Raw genomic sequence first — 21,705 nt, forward strand, 5'->3', positions numbered from 1 at the left:
CTTGATGCTCAAAGAAAATGCAGATTCAAGCACACCCACCAAACACCCTCTTCTAAACCATAAACTATGAATAACCCTCCATAAGACTTAGGTAATTCAAACCCTCGACACGCAAGGGTTTTGCCGCTGCCCACAGTGCTTCATCTGCTAGCTTGTCTCTTCTTATATAAATACCGTATTATTTACTACATTTCAAACACAGTTAAACCCCAAAACTAGATGCAAATTTCCCTTCCGCACAAATACCCACCAGGTGACCCCGAGAACGCGAGGTGGGGCCCCAGGAACAGCCAATGGGGGTTTACGGTTCAGCGTTTAGGCTTCGACGTAGACCTACACCTAAGAGCAGATGCTGAGCATTTCCACAATCCGAAATACATTTTCTAAGAAGGAAAACAGGCAGACTTATTTCAGGCGAATCGCCTGCTCCTTCAAGGCATGCAGAGGGGCTAACGAGAAACCCTAAACCCTAAACCCTCGCCTTACGAGCGCGAAGAAAGCATTCCTCCGGGGGTTTATGGTTAAGGGTTTACGATTTCAGAAATTCCTTCTCATGTTTAGCCGAGACTTGAGGTTTAGGCGGACTCTTGCCCCCTTCACTACTCATCACTTTAGCGGCAGCAACACCAGCGAAACATGCTGCAGCAACGACGAGAGTTGCAACAATCTCCGGCATCCCTTCGGTTCTGTTAAGAAGGGAGGATTGCCCAAGATCGACAGGCCGCCTGCTGCTGCTGTTGCTGGCTCTTGTACGACAGCAGCTGCTGCTGCAGCCGCAGCTGCTGCTGCTGTGCTGCAGCCACGCCAACTGCTGCGCGCTCTCCCGTTTTTGCCACCGCATCAGATCGGCGTTTCTCTGCAGCAGCTGGGGAGACACCGGAGAAGGCTGCCGCAGCATTTCTGGCTTGCTGCTGCAGAGACGCTCTTGAGGGAGGAGCAGCCTGCTGCTGCAACAGCGGCAGCTGCTCTTGAACACACATACATCAGCCACCTCGGCAAACCTCAACAGATACAGCAGCAACAGCAGCAGCAGCTACTGCTGCAGGCTCCACCTTCCCGCTGCAACGCAAACTGCAGCAGCAAGAGCAACAGCGGTGGATCCCTTTTGTCGCAATTGCAGCCGGAGCACTGCAGCACAATCTCTAATGCGTTTGCTGCTGCAGGGAGGCCTCATCCCCGTCTCTTTGCTGCTCTCAATGAAAGATTTGCAGTAGCAGCAGCAGCTGCTGCTACGGCGGCAGCTGCAGCGAATGGTGCTAGCGCTGCGGCTGCTCACTCCAGCGGGGTAAGGGCAGGGGGAGGTGCTGCAGCAAGCGCAGCAATGGCAGCAGAGGCGGCAGCAGCGGAAGCAGCAAGGCTGCATCCGCGGCACGTCTGTGTCCATTTCAACGCCCTGGGCAACCTGAGAATGCGCGAAGCCGCTCTGCACTTCATTCAGGTGCTGGACAGCAGCAGCAGCAACAGTGGTGGTGTGTGGCCTTCCATCATTGCCAGCAGCAGCGGGTGCGACCTCTCGATGCTGTTTTCTGCACTTGCGAAGCTGCACATACACCCGGGGATGCTGCTGCAGCGCATGCTGCAGCGGTTGCGACAGCTGCTGCTGCAGCAGGTGCTCCAGTACCCAAGACACCACGAAGGGCAGCAGCAGCGGGAGCAAAAAAAGCAAATGGAGCAGCAGGTGCAGCAGAAGCAGCAACAGCAGCATGCACTGGATGGCCGCAGCGCTGCAAACATATGGGCTGCAATGGCGGAGCTGCAAAGCTCGGTGCAGCAGCAGCAGCTGCTGGTGCTGCTGTTGCTGCTAAGTGATGTGCTGCGTGCTCACATCCTGGCTGGAGGACTGACTGCACTTGAGGTGGCCCTTGTAGCAAATGCAGCCCCCAAATTTACCCAGCAGCAGCAGCAGGTTGGTTTGCTGCAGCAGCAGCAGCATTTCCACCAGCTTCTGCATGCAATCGAACGCCATGTTCGAGAGTTCGGGCGTCTGTACACCTCACAGGGGCTGACCCTTGTGCTGCATTCCTTCGCCCGACTACAACAGCCGTCCCCACTGCTATTTGCTGCTGCTTCGCCGCTGCTGCTGCAACTTCTGCCGTCGTTCAAAGCCCAGTGCTTCGCTGCTGCTGCTTTAGCCTACAGCAGCAGCACCTGCTGCCTTCCACAGCAGCAGGTGCGAGCGCTCCTGCTGCGCTTCTGCAACGAGCTGGAGGCCCGCGCAGCAATCGCAGCAGCAGCAGCAGCAGCAGAGCCACTGCCTGGTTTTGCTGCTCAACAAGTATGCGGAATTCTTGGGGCTTTGGCGCATGCAGGCTGCTGCACGGCGGGGGCCTTTGAGGCTCTATGCTGTCAGCTGGTGCTGCTGCAACAAAAGAAGATGCTGCTGCCTCGTGATGCAGCTGAAGCAGCTGCAGCTATGGCGGCCCTGCAGCTGCTGCATGCGCCTCTCCTAAGAGACCTCGTCTCTGCTGCTGCTGCTGCTGCAGCAAATTATTCTCCCCAAAACATAACCAAACTCCTCTGTGCAGTGGCGCACTTCGCTGGAAACGGCAGCGGCAGAACAAATTCTGCTGCTACTGCTGTAGGGAACGGTAATGCGGCAAGTACAATATGGCGGGAGGCGGGGACTCGACTCGCTTTTGCTGCTGCTGCGGCGGCAACTGGAACAGCCCCAAGTGCTGTTGCTGCCGCTGCTGCTCATTTGCCTGAGGAATGGCAACCACCAGCAGCGGCGGCAGCACACGTTCAGGCAGAGTGGGACGCAGATGCAGCATGCAGGTTTCTCCAAGGCTGCTTCATGCTGCAGCTTGATGCGCCGAATATAACCGAATGGTAAACGGTAAACCCTCGGTGGTGCGTTTGGCTGTTGTTAGGCGCAGCCGTGAGTGCCGAGTTGTCCTTTTCGGCTTTGGAATTAATAGGGTAGAGGTTTAGGGTTTAGGGTTTGGTGTTCGGGGGTGCGCGCAGGGCCTGGAGAGTTGCATTTCACAGCAGCAAACCGCCGACCCTTTCAGCTGTTGCTTCTGCTTTGAGTTTCTTTGCAAAGTCACAGAATCCTCTTCAACATCAGTAAGAACCCTACACGCTAAAACCCTAAAGGCTAAGCCATAAACACTATAGTGGAGTCCTGTACCATGAACGCTAACACCACCTAAAATGCTAAACTCTTTTTTTTTGCCCTAAAATCCAACCTCATGCAAAGCCTTAACTTGCGAAGCACTCGTCGAATAACAGCAACTCCTAATGATATGGAACAGGGTGATTAAGGGTCTAGCGTTTTTCTTTGTGTTGCAGCGAAACGCTGGCAGTCATTCGTGCAGCCATAGCAGCTGCAGATTTTGACCTGAAAGCAGCAGCAACTGCTGCTGCTGCAACTTCGAGACTAACGGCAGCCCTGGGGAATACGTCAGTTATAGCTGCTGCACTGGTGCGCCTGTCTGTTAACAGTAGCAACCCACACATTCTTCAGTTGCTGCTGTTTTCTCGTGCTGGGCCCATGCTGCAGCAGCAGCAGCAGATACTGCAGCAGCAACAACAGCGGACCCAGCAACAGCAGCACCAGCGTTGTGCCGGCATGCAAAGTCTAGCGCTCCTTGTTCTATCCTGGGGAGCAGCCTCTATCCATGTGTCAAGACACTGCTACACCGCAGCAGCAGCAGCAGCAGATATACGGTTCCTGACGCCTATCGTGTTCTTGCTGCAGCGGCAGCAGCAGCAACACCAGCAGCAGGATACACCAAGGGACAGCAGCAAAGCTGCAGCACGCCAGCTGCTTCTGGGGGTTGCTTGTTGGTGGCATGCGCATGCTGCTGCTGCTGTTGCTGCAACGGTACCCATTCAGCTTCTTCGGCTGGCGCTGCAAATCGTCCGGATCACAGAGGCTGTTTGCAAACCCTCCTTGGTGGCTACGCATCAGCAGGAGCCGCATGAGCAGCAGCGGGAGGATCGGCAAGAGCAGCAGTTTGTGCAGCAGCAAAATGACGTTTGTGATATCAGAGCCACAGATGAAGAGACCTCCGAAATGCACGTCCAGGTGTCTGCTACTTTGGCTTCAACTCTAGCGAAGCAGCGGCGGCAGCAGCAGCAACAGCAGGAGAGATTTCCTCACTGGCAGCTCCTTGTGGAACACCAAGTTGGCGTCTACCGCATCGACTTGCTGCTGCTCGCTAAACACCAAACAAGTACGCAGCTAGCTAGTAGCTGGCTGGTGGCCGGCTAACGGCCAGCGGGTGCCTGTCTAAGTGCTCGATAAATAGCTGGTAGGTACCTATGTGCTTGCTAGCTAGCTGGGGATTGCCTAAGAGCTCGCTAGCCAGCATGTGCCAAGGAGCTTGCTAGCTAGCTGGTGATTACCGAAGAGCTCTCTAGCTACCTGGTAGCGGCCCGATAGCTCGCAAAGTGGTTGGTGGCTAGCTGGTGGCCACCAAGCTGTCCCAACGGGCTGAACGCAAGCTGGTTTTTTCAAGTCGTTGTAGAAAGAACAGCAGCTCAACAGATTAGTGTCTCTGCTGTTTCCTTCTGTTGCGTTTGTTTTTGTCTCTATCTCAAATGAGGGTTGCCTTATCTCCCTAACTTCGTGCTCCGGATGCATGCTGCTTACAGACCAGTTCGGTAGGTATGCGCGAGCGCAGCCAGCTGGGCAGCCAGCGAAGTAGCCCGCTAGTTACTTCCGCAGGGACGCAAGCAAGGTCCCTGCCGACCACCTAGCTGGTTATCTAGCTAACTACCCAGCTAGCTATCTGTAAAGTCTGGCAGGACCGCCAGGAGCTGCGACTGCTGCGAGCCGATTGTCGCTGGGCTGCCAACAATCAGTGCTGCTGAGGGGCTTTGCAGGTCATCTGCAAAACACGTGAGTTGAACACAAAAGACAAACACACAATAATAACAAAATCAATACCAGCAAATAAATAGTCACGAATGGACAGACAAAGACTAAAAGCAACAAAGCTTCAGCAGTTGACACTGGCCGGAATCGACTTCGCGTAGCTGGTGAGCTGAGGATAGCCGCATTCCTGCTCTAGCTAGCTAGCTAGGTAGGTAGGTAAGTAGCTATATAGCCAATAATCTTACCGACGGCCGCTCTTTCGCATGCCTCTGTAAGGAATTTGAATGAAGTTTCGAAGGCCATTTGCAAGAAAGGGGAATTGGAATTTTGGATTCCCAGCCTAAAGACGACGCATAGCGCAGGCATGCACAGGCGACGAGGGCTTCGGGTTTAGGGTTTGGGAATACACGCCAGCGTAGGGTGTACTGCTTGGAAATCGGGTGACTACTTACAAAGGATGAAAGCTGCTAATGGCATTCGGGTATTAGGGTTTTAGGCCTGTTCATGGGAGCGTGTGTCCTAGAGTTCAGGGTCTATGGTTTATAATGTTAAAGAATGTTGTTTAGTGTTGGTGCTGGGTGCTGAAGGGGAAGAGTGTTATTCAGGGATAGGTTTTATATGGGGGCTAGACACTAGATGACTGAACTACAAGGTTTATAATTTAGCATTTGGGGTTCAGGGCTAGGATGTGGGACCTGTTAAAGGGGATAATATTTCCGTCTCTAGTGACGAAGTCTGCCACGAGGCCAAGATGTGCGCTGTGGACTTGGATGCCGTATGCTCCGAAGACAGCAGAAAGCTCCCTCAGAAACAATGCACGAGCAGCCTCGATGCCGTAGAACTTTAAGACAGCCAGCACGTCGTTAGTCTGCAGCCTGCAGCAAAACAAGGGCTAAGGCCTTAGAGTTTATTTACGGTTTAGCGTAGAGAGTTTGTTGCTATCAAAAAGCAGCACAAGGATAGCAAAACGAACAATGAGAGAAGGAACGAAAAACAAACAAAACGAAGGAACAAAGAAGCACGAACAGAAAACGAAGGGATTCCGATGTACATAATAAATCAAGAAGAAACAGACGGCACCACGATGGAACAGGAAAAAATGGACGGAATGAAGACGGAAATCAGCAAACAGAAAACACACACGCCTGCATACATCGTTATTGCTTACAAAGGAAGACAATAGTCAAGAAGCAATCGAACATGCCAAACAACAGAAAAAAGGAACAAAAACTAAGACAAAACAAGCCAGCAAAGCAAACAAAAGACAGAAACGACTAACATCATAGGCATCAGACAAACAAAATAGACAATCGTAAGGACGAAGTAAACAAAGCAAGCAAAACAGCACAAACAAAGCTTACCTGTTGTGATCAACAGCAGTTTCTTTAAGTCGGTGCAACCACTGCAAATTCGAACCGCTGCAGTGCAACTCCATGGGGCTCCCAGTTGTACATCCCGCGCCCTGCATGCACGCACGCAAGCCAAAGGCCGTCCTTGCATATACGCAAGCGGAACGAGCCAGCATGGGCACAGAAAAAATTGTGTAAACAATAAACCCCTAATCATACACCCATCATATTAATTCACGCATGTAGGGCCTGCTCCCCCTACCCTAAACCTTCAGCTTCTTGTACCTGTACAATGCGAGGGTTTGAAACACCCTGCGGTTGCTGAAGAGTCACTTTTTCGACTAAACCCTTCACCAGAGGTAGCAGCTCTATTCGGCTGCAGGCACGCACACATGCCAAACCCTCAGCCCTCAACCTGGCCGTAGGGTGACCAATGCACTTTCTAGGCTGTCATCTGTTTCAACTGTGGAGGCTCCAGCTTTATGGTTCAGCGTTTAGGGGCCAACGTGTAGGGTTTCCTGTCTAGAATAGAGTTTAGGGTTTAGTGTTTGCAGCCTGACTATGGGCATTTGTCGACTGGCCATCCGAACTTCACAACAACTCTCCAAGTCTTGCGACAGATCTTTAAATCGTGCAATATTGCCGCCGCTGCAACCAAACACTAAACCCTAAACCCATGACCTTAAACCTCATAGTGCTTTCGTGTGCCTCTTTCCCCTCAGTAGTGCACAATGTATGTTGTGAACTACACAGCTTTTGGCGTAACCTCGCTTAGTAACGTAGGGTTTATGGCCTAAGTTTTAGTGCTTACACTCGAGATCGAGTGGCGCCATTTTGTTGAAGGCTGCTGGGGAACTCCAAACTGCATCTGGCTCAAACGGCGACGGGGCAAGTTGGGGCCTTGAATACGTGTCTGCTTGCAATAAGCTCTTGTCTTTACTTTCACTTGCTGGCTTCTCTTCTTCTACAAAAACCCCCAGAGTCCTGTCGAAGCGCTTTCCACGTAACACCTCAGCCAAGTCCAACAAGCGCTCCTCCCCCCCCTGCTGCTGTTGCTGTTGCTCTTGTTTTATGCGTTTTTCTGGGGGTTGCGGGTCCTCTATTTCTGCACTAGGCTCGCGTTTGACGCCTTTAACACCTTTTTCCTTCTTCTCCTTCTTCTCAGTGGTACTACTATTAACATTGTTATTATCATCATCATCTTCTGCTTCAGACCCTCTGCTGCTGCCCTCAGTGTCAGAAGCAGAACTATCCCCCTGCTGCTGCTGCTGCTGCTGTCGCTCGTCGTCATCATCTTCTTCGTCTGCCTCTTCTTGTTCTTCATCTTCTTCGTCGTCATCCTCGTCTTCTTCATGGCCGCTATCCGCCGAATTCACAGATCCCTCTGCAACAAAAGGCACAGAAGCATTTGTTGCTGCTGCTGCAAAAAGTCTAATTTCGGGTTTAGTGGTTGTACTTACGGCTGAGCGCGGCTGCGCTGTGCAGCGTCGAAAATACTTAGATGTTCTAATAGTAAGGGCGTTCACGTTTGGCTGCGGGCTTGCCTTCTTCCTCTTGTTCTTCATTCTTCTTGCGCCTCTGTTTCTGTTTGTTGTTCCCGCCCTCGTCGTGGTCTTCCGCCGCCTTTGTGTCCTCTTCTGCTGCAGCTGCATGACCCCTATTTGTGGCTGCTGATGTGTTTTGGGTTTTGCTGGAAGTTGCCTCTCCTTCCAAAGCTGCATCGCCAGCCCCACTCTCGCATGCAATATTTCCCGACCGCAAAATGTCCTTAACCGCTCCTCTTCGCTCCCTGAGATAAAACACACTTACTGTTGCTCTTTACTACAGCTACCGTGCCAATGCTGCTCCTGCGTTTTCCTCAACTATGGAAGCATAAATCCCAATCGATATGAGGTGGGGTTGTCTACGAATTCATGCCACTATATCTACGCCTCAAGCCCTAAGCCCTAAAACATGCGCGGCATCCCATGTCTCCGTCTAAGATGCAGTTTTAAGTTCGGCTCTTCATGCCAAGACTTCCACACTTGTACTTTTAGGCTTACATACTTTCTACGTCAACTTATATGAACCGAAGATTCCCCGGTGTACATACAATGCCTACGCTAACCCCTAAACCCGAAAGCATAGACCCTCACGGACCATTGCGACTTCAGACGTTCCTTCAGGATGAAAGCTCTGTAAAGCTGCTGCACATCGCTTTGCAGCTCAGCAGCCTCAGAGAACTCATACTGAGACACAGACGCCACTGCCATCTTTCTCGCCTGCACGAAAACCCTAAATGCTGAGCCCACACTTGCGCCAACGGTTCCTCTCGACCCAAATCCTGCACCCTTGGCCCTGCTGACCCTTGACGGTCCCCTGCATCTGCGAGTGCCCAAGCCGCAAAGCGTATACATAAGGCCGTAACCACAACTCTCCGACCCCAAACTCCGGAAAAGCCTAAGCCCTAGAGCTTACCTTTTTGAGAAGAGGTCTGATGACTTTGTTGAGGACAAGGAGAAGGAGGTCGTCAGGCTTAAACTGCCTCACAACGCTGCAAAAGTGCTGCAGCGGTTCCAGCTGTACAGACACCTCGTACTCCCAATACAGCCGCGAGCTGAATGCCGAGCGGCTGCCGACTGGCCTCGCCTCCGGGAAGCTGTTGACTGAGTCTGGGCCCTGCACGCGCACTCACAGCAAACACGTGCAAAACCAGGTGAAACACTTTGCTAGTCAACTCACCCACCTAGATGAAAGGAGCTTGCTCGCTCTCTAGCTAACTATCTAGCTAGCTTCAGGTGATGGGAATCGAAAACAGCCCCTTATACGCACACGCAGAACAACAGCCCCAAACCCTACACCCTACTTGGTAGTAGACGTTTGCCTCGACGCCAACGGCATGGACAAAATCCTCCATTCGAATGGTTTTGAATCCCCTTAAGGCAGCGTGTGCGTTCTCGAGTGCAATTCTGTCTTTGACCCTGTCGCCTAAGGCATCTCCTCCTCTCTTGATTGGAATAATAATTTGAGGCGTCTTCGTCTTTGCACCCAACTGAAGAAGCTCCCGCAAACGCGGAATTCCCATTGTCACGTTCGCTGCTCCGTGGCCAGCCTGCACAAACACCCTAAACCCTAAAACCTAAACCCTGAACCCTGAACGCCGAGAGGGAGATTTTCCCAGCACAGAGTCGACATCCTACACAAACCCACCAGACTGAGGGTTTGGGGCTTCAAGATGATTTAGTCAGTAGGGTTTATATCACCGCATAAACTCTACAGGCTAAACTATCTTCGAGTCATAAACCCTGTTTTCCCAGGGCTTAAATCCAAAATTATCCCCAATTCTAAACATTACACCCAAGGTATCCCTCTAAAGCCCAATTCAAAGCCCTCAATCCCACACCCTCAGCCCTAAACCCAAAGTTCTATGCGCTGGACCGACCAAGTGGAAGGTGTTGAGTGTCATTTGGGTAGCCGGCTCTCCAATAGACTGCGCCGCTATAACCCCTACAGCCTCTCCAGGCTGCATGCAGCCTCTATGGAAAGCTATGCGCAACAAGAGCTCCAGTTCCTCTGCTGGCAAACCCGCTCTGTAGTCCTGCTGCTCTTGTTGCTGCTGTTTCTTTGAAGACGAAAACGAAAGCCACCGACGTGTCCGAGCGTATTCTTCGCAAGCTGATGCCACCACCTGACAAAACACCAAAACTTCAAAAGCCCGTGACCCTAGACCCTAAACCGAGCATTCTCTGCAGCATTCCCTTCCTCAACTACACGGCAAACTGCAGGATTTGGGTGTTGCGAATTAAGCTACTCTTGATTAACCCTAAACCCTAGGCCTTAAGCCCAAAGAAAGAAATAACAACCTATAGACCCTAACCCCTAAATCCTATATCCCGCATTGATTACTTCTTTGAGGTTCTGCTCGAAAAGATAATTGGTGGCGCCGACAGCGGAGAGAGGGGAGTTGAAGGGTTGTGCCTCCATTGCAGAGAGATATCTTTCCATTTGTTTGTCTCTATCCTTTTCTTTATCTTTTTCTGTTGCCTGTCCTTCCTTTTTCGAGCCGAACTTGCAGCGCGAATACGCGGAGACGTTGCGGTGTACAGAGAGCTCAACCTGTGGAGGCGGTTTGTTGAACCACTTCAACAAATACGGATTCCCAGTGAGCAGTCTGCAGAGGTGTCGTAACACAGCAGAGAACGAAGACACCTCCGGATGCCATGCGTTTCACGGTTACGGAGACACAGAACGAAACAGTTTCAGGGCTACGGAGACACAAACAATAACACAATTAACAGGATAGGAAATACATAAAAACGGCCATCTATAAAGAAAACAAATCGAAGCACATATCGAATGAAAACGGTAAATCAACAGAAATGAACGGGCAACCCCCTGTGGACAAAACCCTCGAATAGTGTGCACAAGCAAACCAAACCAAAAACAGAGTCTTGAAACAATTCCATTAAAATTGCTCCAAACAAATCGATCAACACAATCGCAAGCAAACAAACTAAAAGATCCCCAGACGAATAAACTAAAGGAGCCCTAAACAAATCTAGTAAGGCAGCCACCAAGACACCAACTGAACGGGGTCCCCAGAAATCCATTTAATCTGCATAACGAAAGCTACCAAAACAGCCCCAAGTAAAAGACCTTGAACATTCTGGAGCAAACACATGGAAACAGCGGCAAACAAAAGCCATAAACAGTCTTAGTCAAATGGATTAAAACAGCTTTAGAGGCAATTGACATATGGGTACGGACTGCATGTTTTTGAGGGCGTTGGCATTTGCTGGGTCATTGGCATCGTCCGCGTAGACAAATTGCAAAATGGAGCCATCCGCATCCCGTACGGAACCGTCATAGGCAAGGTGAAGGCTCTCCAGCGACTTGATTAAAGAACGCTGTAGGTAACCCGACCTAAACGCCAAAGCCATATACACTGGATATGCATGCATAGATCAATCGGATTATTTGCTATGTAGTGAGGAGCAGCTGAAAAGCAAACAGTACAGACAGGAAATATGGCGCCAACAACAGGAATAACAATTAGAAACTTATACCCACAACTGGGCCAAAATGGAAAAAAAAAGTAATAAAGCGACCAAAACAAACGAAACGCTTACGTCAAGAAATAGACTACAAAAGTAGGCAATGGTTGGTCGTAAGGAACGTGTAGGCAAATGCAGACAGCCCAACACCACACAGAAGGACAATAAGCAATCCGAGATAATAACCAGCCAAAACCACGAACAAAAGACTAAGGAACAAATAATAAAAAGCAATGAATGAATGCATGCACTGGACGAGACAACCAAACACACGGCCCAAACGCACGGCCAAACAGATAGACAGAAAATGAAACAAATAGGGAAAAGCAATCATACTCCAGAAACCAACTTCAAGTAAATCAACAAACAAACAACAGCAGGATGCAAAACCAAAAACCGATCAGGACAAGATGACTTGATAACAACGCAAAACTGTAGCAGCAGCAACCGCAGCAATGTAACACTGAAGCTGATGCCGCTGTTGCTTCTGCTTCTTGTGCTGCAGTGCATCGAAGCCGCACTTTGCTGTCTTCACCGCCGTGTCAATCAAACCTTCGCGCCCAGCCATGCAGTGAAAGTAAAACTCCTCTTCGCGCAACCCTGTAGCAGCACCAGCCACGGCAGCATCACCAGCAAAAGCAAGCTTTCAGTCCGCTCGCCCCCGCACCGCGAGGCTCTAACCCTCAATTTGCAGCAGGTCCGCCGTATGCTCTAGAGTAAAAATTTAAAGGTTTAGGACTTACCTGTCAGGAAAGAAGACAACACAAAACCGCGCGCCAAACTGCCGAAGTCGGCTGGCGCAAACGCTGGAAGAGATTTTCCACTGCTCATCGGCTGGACGCGGCGGCCCTCCAAAGACTGCTGCCCTAAAGCAAAACCCAAACCCCAAAACCTAAACCATAGACAGTACGCCGTTAACCGCACTAAGTCCCAAACCCTGCAACAGCCAAATGGGTGCCAACAGGAAGGGATTAAAAAAAACAGAGAAGCCAAACAGCAGACCAAAAACAAAGGTCCTCAAGGATGGCAAGCGGCTGAACAAATAATGCGCTAACACGCAAGCAGCTAGAGAATAAAACAAACAAACAAAACAGACGAATACACAAACAGACAAACCAGCAACAGACAAGCAAACGAAACACTAAACCAACGAACGCAATTAAAGTCAAGCATGCAAACGGAAAAAGGAACAAAAAGCGAGAGGAAGGGGGACGAAGCGCATACCAAGGAAAACACAAATCATTGCGTAGTTGACATTGCTGCCTTTTGCTCCGGTCTTAATCATAGATGCGAAGCCGTTGCGAGGAAAGCGATACAAAAAGCTCCTAAGCAGCAGCAACAACAAGAACACCAGCAGCAACACCAACAGCAACAGAGCTACTGCACCATCTGCCAACCTAACACCAGCGGCGGGAACAGCAGATGCTGCTGCAGCTGTTCCTTCTGCGGGGGCGGCTGGACCCAACTCCGTCTCTTCAAAGAGCTAACTAGAACTTCCAACGTTACGCTGATCCTGCCGCCATCTCTTCTTTTGCCACTATGTTGCTGCTGCACCGGTTGCTGTCGATGCTATTGGTACGCGTACTGCTACAGTAGGTGGGGCTCCTCTGTGGTTACGGCATCAGGTGGTTTTTGCTGCTGCCGCCGCCGCTGCTGCTGCTGCTGCTGTGGGATGCGTACCTGCCACTCATGATGTCAGTGGACTGGGAAGAAACCTTTCCCATGAAGCCCATGAAGAAGCTGTCCAATAACTCGTCGAAGGCAGACAATCTACCCTTAAACTGACGCTGTAGCAACACGCGGAGCCGCTCCTGTAACCGCCAAAAACGGTAAAAAGAAATACACGAAAATCGGGAGGCAGAAAATTGGGCAAAACAAAACAAACAAAGTAATAGACGACCACAAGAAGCATAAAGCAAAACCAAAAACAAAGCATACACACATAAGACAGAATAAAAGTAATAAACACTGGAAACTCAGCAAGTGGAGACACTCAACCAGTCACCATACAAAGACACACAGAAACACAATTCAAGCACAGCATACAACAAGCAAAACACACACTGAAACAAAACAACCAAACATTCAAACAGCATACCAGAGTACTAAAACCAAACAAACATTGCAGCGAAGCAATCTCTAAAACAAACTAATAAGCATTAAAACAACAAAACACACAGTAAACAGGATCAAATGAGCAATAAAACACGAGCGAACCAATACAAACAAAATAACAGCACACTCATCCAACAAAACCATTTGGGTAGACAACGGAGTAAAAGTAAATGGGGGCGGACGCTTCGCCCTCTCCACTGACCCCAAAACTGAAAACCCTAAATCCTATATTGTAGATACCTGCGTGACTATGGATGGCGACAACAGCACGCGTTGCTTGGTTGCAGTTGCTGCTGCTGCTGCTGCTGCACTCTGCAGCACGTAGCGCTCTGGGGATTCGAATGAACCAGAAGCGAACGCAGCAGCTGCACTTTGTGGCTGTTGCTGGTGCTGCCACAGCCAAGAAGGGTGATACAGCTGAGGCCGCAGGTACCGTGTGCTGCCTTCAATGGAGCCTCCGTCAGGTAGCGCCACCTGCAGAAGTACAGGGGGTAGCAACAGCACGCAGCAACAGCAACTGCTTGCGCAAGTAGAAATTTCAAAACACCCCTTCCCCTAAACACAACTGTATCCTGCACACAACACTGCTGTTGCTGTTGGCGCTCGTCCCCTCACCACAACGTTGGGTGGAGGGAATTTCAGCTGCTCGTAAATGCAGTCATTGGCGCCTTCTGTCTTGCTGCTGGTACTGTTGCAGCTCGAAGGCTGCATGTGAAGCGGCAGAAGCCTCTGCGTCTGCAACAGCTTTGCCACTCGTGGCAGCTGTTCCTGTAGCAGAGGGGACGAGCTAAGCAACAGCAGCAGCTCGCGCCGCTGCTGAGGCATCCCTTGCATGCGCTGTAGCATCTGCAGTAATTGCCGCAGCTGCTGCGCTGCAGCAGCAGCCGTGGGCCGTATGCCAGAAGCTGCAAGCGGCAGCTGTTTTTGCCGCAGCAGCAGCCACGGATTCAACTGCGGCTGCTGCTGTTTCTGCTTCTGCTGTTGTGTGCCGTCTAGCAGTTCGGCAGCGGCGTCAGCAAGACGTGCAAGAGACAGTTTTTCCGCCAGAACGCCTGCTGCTGCTGCAGCATCTACTGCTGCAGGTTCTGATCCGTCCTCTGACCCTCCTGCTGCTGCAGTTGCTGTTGCAGCAGCTGCTGCTGCCATCTTCAGAAGCGCATGCTTTCTGCGCTGCAGCCCTGCCTCGCCACCGCCTGACTCAAAGGCAGCGGCAGCTGCTGCTGCTGCTTCTGCTTTCCAGTCTGCTGCAGCCCCACCCTCTGTGCCTGTCCCTGCAGCGCCAGCATCTCCACCAGCGGAGGTTGCTGCTGCTGCTGGTGCTGTTCGCGTTGCTTTGGCAGCAGCCACGCGCTGCTGTAGACGCTGATGAGCTTCGTCTGGTGGGCATCCCAAGTGTGAAGACAGCCGCCACAAGAAGTGTTCCTGCAAGAAGGTCCCGGCCTCCACTACTTTCTTTATCAGCGCCTCTCGCTGCTGCATCCCCTCCGTGCGCAGCACAAAGTCAGCAGGCGATGTCGTGGCACCACTGTAGAAGCAGCAGCAGCACAGCCACCAGCAACAGCAGCACATGTCAAAAGGAGGATAAATGCTCGACTCATAAACGACGGAATTGTTGCGGTAAGGTGCGCATACACCCTACACACTCCATACGTCAACAAAGAAAAGGTGTTTACACATCTGAAGCAATAAATGCCTAGAGGCTTCTTGACACTAAGGATAGTCTAAAATCCTCCACTATATGCTCAGATGGGCGTCACTATACTGGTACACTGAATAATGCCAAAATGGTAAATATTGAGACGTCTACAAGTGTGTGGTATGCGTGCACGGCAGAACGCCTGTACGGTGCATACACGGTGGAGTGCAATGCTTGAGGTGTACGTATACACCTCGGGGTGTACCCATGCGTGGCAAGCACTTACTGCATCTTCAGAAAGCAGGAAAATAAAGCGCTTAAACACTGCAATAGCATCGAAGCAGCACGACCCCCCAGCAGCAAATAGACGCAATGCAACAGACCGCCGCTGCTGCTGCCAAACTGATTCTTGTCGAATACACCCTGTAGCAATTCCGAGTCGCTGCAACAACGACAGCAACCAGTAACATGGTCACAGCCTTTGAGGTGTTCCTGGTGATGGGCATATGCACAACATAACGGAGAGCTAACTGCCGCAGACAGAGAAAAGGCAGCAAGATGTAACCAGCGTACACCTGAACCAGTATACAGCAAAAATATTACGAGGGAGGAAGATATACAAAAACAGGAAGCAGGCAAGTATATACGCGAGAATAAAACGAATAAAAGATACGGAGATAAATAGAGCGATAAGCAAACACATGAAAATCAACACTGCTAACACATTGGCGAAGACAAAACTAACAAACAAGATATCAGAAGGATCAAAACGAACAAGCCGCCAAGGGCAGACAATAAGGCAAAAGTGCAGGAAAGAAACAGTAAAGCAAACAGACAGTGCAAAACAAGGCGAGTGAAATGAAAATCTCTTACCGGATAATAACACAGGCTTCTTCCTTGTCGCCGTCTTCAGCACCGCCCCAGGCATCTCCAGGCGTTTTAGACTTTGACTCTAAATTGATTCCTCGATACCCCTTCAATACTTCTGCTACTCTCTTGCTGCTGCTGCTGCCTGCAACGCAGCGGCGGAGGCGGCTGCGAGCGAAGCCGTCGACAAGCGTTTTTAGGACTGTTGTTATGACCTGAAGAGCGGAAAAAGAAAACCCAACAAAACCTAAAGCAGCAAATGAGAAGCATTTGATTCTTCACCACTGTCGCTGCTCTGTCTTGATGGCGCCCACACTTTTTCTTAGTTGTACGGGTTATCGGTAAACCATAAACCCTGAGCCCTAAGCCCAAACGCAACCTAGAGTCCACACCTGTTTGCCTGTCCATAGCCGCTTCGGCCACAGCACAGCAGGCGGCACAGTAACGATATTCCCCAAGTTGCTGCTGCAAGTTGCTGCTGCTGATGAGATCGCAAAGGAAGACTCCAGCGGCTTCGACCGATCGAGCGTTATGCGCACGCCGCCTCCCTGAGAGCCTAAATATCGCTCCAACCCGACGTACACCTGCGGTCAATATTTGAAAAACACGCCAACGCAGAAAATGAAACGCAAAAATGGGGTGACACTCGCATACAGCAAAGCATAAATCAAACGGAACAAAGCACAGGACACACGCTCAGAAATATGCACAAAGGCGCACACCTAACCCACGTAGGAGGCACTCAGCACTCACACCAAAGAGCTGAGTAGACACTCAAAGAACTGCCAATAAACCTCAAGATTCAGCCCATACACCTTAAGCAGCCACCCACACACCTGCCGGAAGGGCTGCCAAACACACCCCACGGCAGCCTTCCATACACCCCCCGCTATACATCACACGGAGTCGCCTATACGCCGCATGGTCCTGCCTATACATCGGTCCAAAATTGTAGTTTGCGTGTGTTGCGCACAAGTGTTTGGTAGCTGTGAACATCGAGAAAAGTGTCTCTGCCAGTCATTAGAGCTCCCGCCAGGCAATAGTCTTGTATGAGACCCCGCACCAGATCGCCGTTCTTAGGGACCGTAAATTGACTGTCCGCATTAACTATCTGACTAGCCTCCGAACGAGCCACTGCATCCTGCAGCAGCAGCAACAGAAACAGCAGCAGGGGGAGCAATAGCAGCAGATGCAGCAACGGCAGAAGTAACAACGGCAGAAGTAACAACAACAGGAGCAGCAACAGCGACAGCAAGAGAAACAGCAGTAACAGAAGAAAGACAGTGGTAAAAACACGACACAGCAGCAGGAGGAGCGGCAGCAACACGGAAGCAACAGCAATACGAAAGCAACAGCAGCAGCAGCAGCAGTAGCAGGTGGCCGGTTTCACAGAGCGGCTCTTTTTGGTGCTTCATTCTATCCTTAAAATCTGTCGGCTTCGTCTGTTTCCTGATGCGAGTGCTTCTCCTGTGCGGCTACTGTTGCAGATGTATTCCTACTGCTGCTCCTGCTACTGCTGCTTCTGCTGCTTCCATTGTTTACCTGTGGGACATGGAGGTTCATCTCATCTCCGTCAAAATCTGCGTTGTAGCTGCTGCAGTTAACGAAGTTGATTCTGAAGACACGTTCTGCGATTTCCTTTTCTGCTTTTGCTGCTGCGGCCGCTGCTGCTGCTGCGGCTTGTGGCTGCTGTTCTCCCTCTTCCTGCTGCTGCTGCTGCTGTATGCGCTTTTTGAGGAGGCTTTGGGTAACCTGTCTGTAGGAACCATCTTTGCGCCTGAGGCCGGCAGCCTCAATAAAGGTATTAACGTGAAACTCTCTTGTCATCGGTTTTGCAACCTTCACAAAATGCGCCATTAACGAAAGCCGATGCAACGACGGCTGGCGGTTCATCAGCACCACGTCGCCGTCCTTCAGGTGTCTGTAGACCTTGAACACCGATCCATCAGACGTCCCTGCCGCGGCAAACGCCTCCAGCTCCAGCGCTTTTGCCGCCCGCGCAGACTGTGACATGAACTCCAAGTTGAAGCTGGGAAACAGAAGAAAAGAGAGCCGCACACAAGCAAGAACCACATATAAACACACACAACCATGACGGAGTATGCTAAACACTAGAACGACCTACCAGCAAATCTTTAGAAAAGGAGCTCACTGACCACCAAACCCTAAATTTTTAATCCTACGTAGCATGCTTACGTGTTTCCCTTATCATCCTGCAGCGCCAGAGCCCCTGGATGTTTGTTGGGGCCGTTTCGAATCATTTGACTCAATTGCGAGGCATTAAAAGCCGTCACCGCCTCGGGAACCGACAGCTTCATTGCAAACTCCAGAGGCACCGCCACCTGAACAAACCCCAGACCATAAAACGTAAGCCCTAGATCCCAAGGCCTAAATCGTGAATGCCACGGCCGAACCGAACAGGCCCCACCACTGAACCCTTCAAACTCAGCCCTAAACACCAACCCCTAAAACCTGAACACTAACCTCATTAGGCGCCAGGAGGCCGTCAGGCGCTAAGACGGTTCGAGCAGCATAGTTGACACGCTTCCCTTGCATGCGCTGGCGAATGGCTCCTGCCTTCCGCTCCATCCACTGCCGAATGCCGGGGGGAGCTGCCTGTCTGTACACGCGAAAAACGAGGCAGAGCGTATAATATAGATGCAGATGTGCACGCCTATATCTTTTGACTGGTGGTAATACTAACATGAGACTAGTAAAGAGTGGCTGCATGCAAACCCAACGCGTTTAGAGATTCTGGATGTTCCCACGTGGTATGCAGTACATCTCAAGGCTTCAGCGCGCATCCGCTTTACGTACAACTGGCGAGTATAAAACCTGGGAACATGAATGAGCTGGAAACGCCCATACATCTAAAACCACGGGTGTATATACAGGGTGAAAGGCCTACGGCTTCTCGGCTCGCGTGTTGTCGACGATTTCATTTAGTTTGAGCTGAAGCTGCAGCGCGTAGGTGCTGAGCCATTTGCCCCCGCCTGCAGCATGTTGTTCGACGAATTCTTGTAGCAGTTGCTGCTGCTCCGGGGCCAGTTGCTGCTGCTGCTGTTGCTGCTGCTGTTTGTCTGTGGCTCCTGTGAAGAGCGCAGCCCACTGAGTTGGGTCTTTGAGGGCCTCGAGAGGGTTGGGATGTTTCAACACGTTCAGCGCGAACCGCAGTTTTTCATTAAGTCGGAGAATATCCTGCAACTGCTGCGTCCGTGGATGCAGCAACTGTCCCCCTCCTCCGCGGCCTCCCAGACCCCTTGCTGCTGCCGCAGTCGGCGGCCGAAAGCGGTTTGCTGCTACGGCCAGAGCCTGCTGGAAAAAAACGGAGGGCCCCAGCTGAATGGCTGCGCAGAGGTGCAGCATGCAACACAAGAAGCACACGGCAGCAACTAAACCTCTCCAACAATAAATCCTCCGCAAACAACAGAGCTTGTAACCCACGCAAACACGCACGAACCACGAGCGCTACGAGTATCTTCCCTAGAAGAATAAATGGTTGGCGCGCCCACCAACAAACAAAAGCAACGATCAACCAAGACCACCAAGAAATTGAAAACATAAGACAACGCAAGAAAAAGAGGACAGCACACACGGGACAAAACAGGAGGTGGACGGAACGTCAAGTGCCGCCACATTGCAAAATTGGCGGTCCCGTCATTCAAACACAAAGCAGTGGCAACCGCAGCAGCAGCGAGAGCAGGAACTGCACCGAGACCAGCATTAACAGCAGCCGCAAGAGCAGCAACAGTAGCCGAAACAACAACCTACTCATGGGGAACACGTAGTTCAAAAGCAGCCGATCATCGTCAAAGCTGAACAGCGTCTGAAGCAGCGGATACAATTGAAAGCCCTGAAGCTCCACACAGCCAATTGCCTTCCCCGTTCGGCCTGCAGCGGCAACAGCAGCAAACGCAGCACCAGCAGCATATAGGCTTCATGCATTCCTGGTACGTGCTCGAATTATGAGCGTACATATTCTGCATGCTCTCACTGTTGCAGCTGCCTGCGGAAGCAGGCACCGCCTAAACGACCACCATAGTTCACTAGTTTACTATAACATTTAAATAATAGTATGCCCAATACAAAGGTAGAAATCTACGTATTTAAACAATACATGCATATCAGGTGAGCCGTATTAAACTGGTGCCGGCGCAAACTGGGTGCCACCGGGTGACAGGCCAGACAACTGCGACCCCATTTTCTTGCGTTGGTTGGAACGGAAAAAATGGCTTAATTCTGGTTGTACTCGGTTTGGACCCTCATCCACGTACACTCGCAATACTTTGCTGGGCCAAACCCTGAACTCTAAACCATCAACCCAATGAAACACTTTGTCCTCTCTTGGAAAATCGAATGCCAAGCTCAGCTCCGTGAAAAAGCTCACTGTACTTCAAACAGCCTTCATCAGGGCGCACGCGAGTCTCTGCTGTTGTTGCTGCTGCAGCTTCGGTGCTGCCCGCTGCAACCCCTTTATGAAACAATGACCCGAAAAAACTGCTGCCACTGTACGGCAGAGACAACTGCCACGGCCACCGCAGCTCCACCCCTGAGCCCTTGGGCGCCAGGTGTACAGACACCGCGTTCGCGCTGCTCAAACACCCCACAAAAAGCCCTACACTCCATTCCCTTCACCCGAGACCCTAAACGGTTGGGCGTTTTGAGGATGCCCTCTTCGTGAACATATCCACTGGATGGCAACGCGAAGACGGGACAAATAAGCGTGTTATGCGCACGGATGTTCTAGAGTTTATGGTTTATTGTTTAGGGTTGTGGGCTTACACGCCACAATGGCTGCAGCGCGTTACTGCTGCTGCCTGCTGGAGAACTCTACTGCGGAAGGCGCGCCATGCAGAAACCTGCATGCTGCTGCCGCTCAGATCCCTTGCAATGTGTTGCAGCAGGAAAGTCTTCTTCGAATCTGCTGCTGCTTTTGCTGCTGTGTCTGTAGCTACTCCTGCCTCGTCACCGCCTGTTTCTGCTGCTGCTAAGCCGCCTGAATCCACGTGGGACTCCAGTTGCTGCTTTTCTCCCTCCTCCTGCTGCATGCGGGCGCTGAGCTCAGCATCCACAGCAGCGAAGATCTTCAATATGTCTGACCTCCTCTTGGAGGCCTCTGCGTCCCCACCATTGTTGCCGCTGCTGCTGCGTGTAACGGCAGAGTCCATCAGCTGCAGCTCCTTCAGCAACAGCAGCTGCAGAAGCTGGAATCTCTTCGCCTCCAGTCCCTTCTGCTGCCTTGGCAGCCGAAGGCGGCGGCACTCCAAACAAACCTGACAGCAACAGCAGCAACCGCAAGAGCAAATGCAGCAATGGCTGTAGTAGGGCAACTGTCCAAACTCCACAACAGCAGCAACACAAGCAGCATCAACGGTAGATGCAACATCAAATGGCCTTGCCTTACTCCCTTTAGGAGTTTAACAAGAGAAGGCATCAGAATCGGCTGCAGTGCAGGCAACTCAAGCTCTATGTGGCCAATATGGCCTGGGCAGCTGCCGGATGCACCGCAGGTGCCGCAGGTTTCCCTTCCATCGAAAACACCCATGCGACTGTCATGCACGCCCCCTGGAACAGCAGCAGCGAGCCCAGCCGCTGCTGCTGCGGCAGCGGCGGCGGCTCCAGTTGCATCCCCTCCCCACGGTTTAGAACCGCCCGCGCCCAAACCGGAACCCTCAGGAGCTGCAAAGGCAGCAGGAGATACAACGCGGCAACAGGACAGCTTGCGGATTTCTTCATCTCCTAAGAACTCTAAACGCGCCGACTTGACGTTTGTCGAAACCACCAAATTCGGATCCGACATCTTCCGTCGTTTGCATAAGTTTCTTCCTGCCGTGGGAAAGCTGAGGGTTTAAGGCCGCATGAGGGAAGCGGAGAACGTAAAAA

The 21,705-nt window shown here is 51.4% G+C and overlaps 2 protein-coding genes across 2 annotated transcripts; one reads left to right on the forward strand and one right to left on the reverse strand.

Annotated features, from left to right (window-relative positions):
- Positions 1 to 553: 553 nt before the first annotated feature.
- EMWEY_00002540 (hypothetical protein, conserved) lies at positions 554 to 4,216 on the forward strand (the record flags this gene model as incomplete). The annotated part of the gene is made up of 3 exons (XM_013477436.1): positions 554 to 2,829; positions 2,965 to 3,066; positions 3,292 to 4,216. 3 exons carry the CDS (start codon positions 554 to 556, stop codon positions 4,214 to 4,216), a joined length of 3,303 nt encoding a protein of 1,100 aa, XP_013332890.1.
- A 512-nt stretch (positions 4,217 to 4,728) lies between these two features.
- On the reverse strand, positions 4,729 to 21,622 carry EMWEY_00002550 (DNA-directed rna polymerase I largest subunit, putative; the record flags this gene model as incomplete). Its single annotated transcript, XM_013477437.1, has 34 exons — positions 4,729 to 4,835; positions 5,068 to 5,162; positions 5,518 to 5,697; positions 6,184 to 6,284; positions 6,457 to 6,547; positions 6,732 to 6,819; positions 6,983 to 7,555; positions 7,698 to 7,960; positions 8,311 to 8,432; positions 8,629 to 8,829; positions 9,017 to 9,262; positions 9,593 to 9,838; positions 10,057 to 10,321; positions 10,918 to 11,073; positions 11,726 to 11,804; positions 11,948 to 12,070; positions 12,429 to 12,529; positions 12,885 to 13,015; positions 13,303 to 13,353; positions 13,560 to 13,793; positions 13,935 to 14,844; positions 15,242 to 15,397; positions 15,829 to 16,037; positions 16,215 to 16,406; positions 16,578 to 16,670; positions 16,886 to 16,963; positions 17,365 to 17,851; positions 18,019 to 18,164; positions 18,307 to 18,442; positions 18,731 to 19,169; positions 19,594 to 19,713; positions 20,210 to 20,412; positions 20,605 to 21,095; positions 21,227 to 21,622. The coding sequence occupies 34 exons, from the start codon at positions 21,620 to 21,622 to the stop codon at positions 4,729 to 4,731; spliced, it is 7,509 nt and encodes a 2,502-aa protein (XP_013332891.1).
- Between the last annotated feature and the right edge of the window lie 83 nt (positions 21,623 to 21,705).

The sequence above is a fragment of the Eimeria maxima genome, genomic scaffold (assembly GCF_000499605.1).
Source record: "Eimeria maxima Weybridge genomic scaffold, Emw_scaff13, whole genome shotgun sequence".
Classification (NCBI taxonomy): Eukaryota; Apicomplexa; class Conoidasida; order Eucoccidiorida; family Eimeriidae; genus Eimeria; species Eimeria maxima.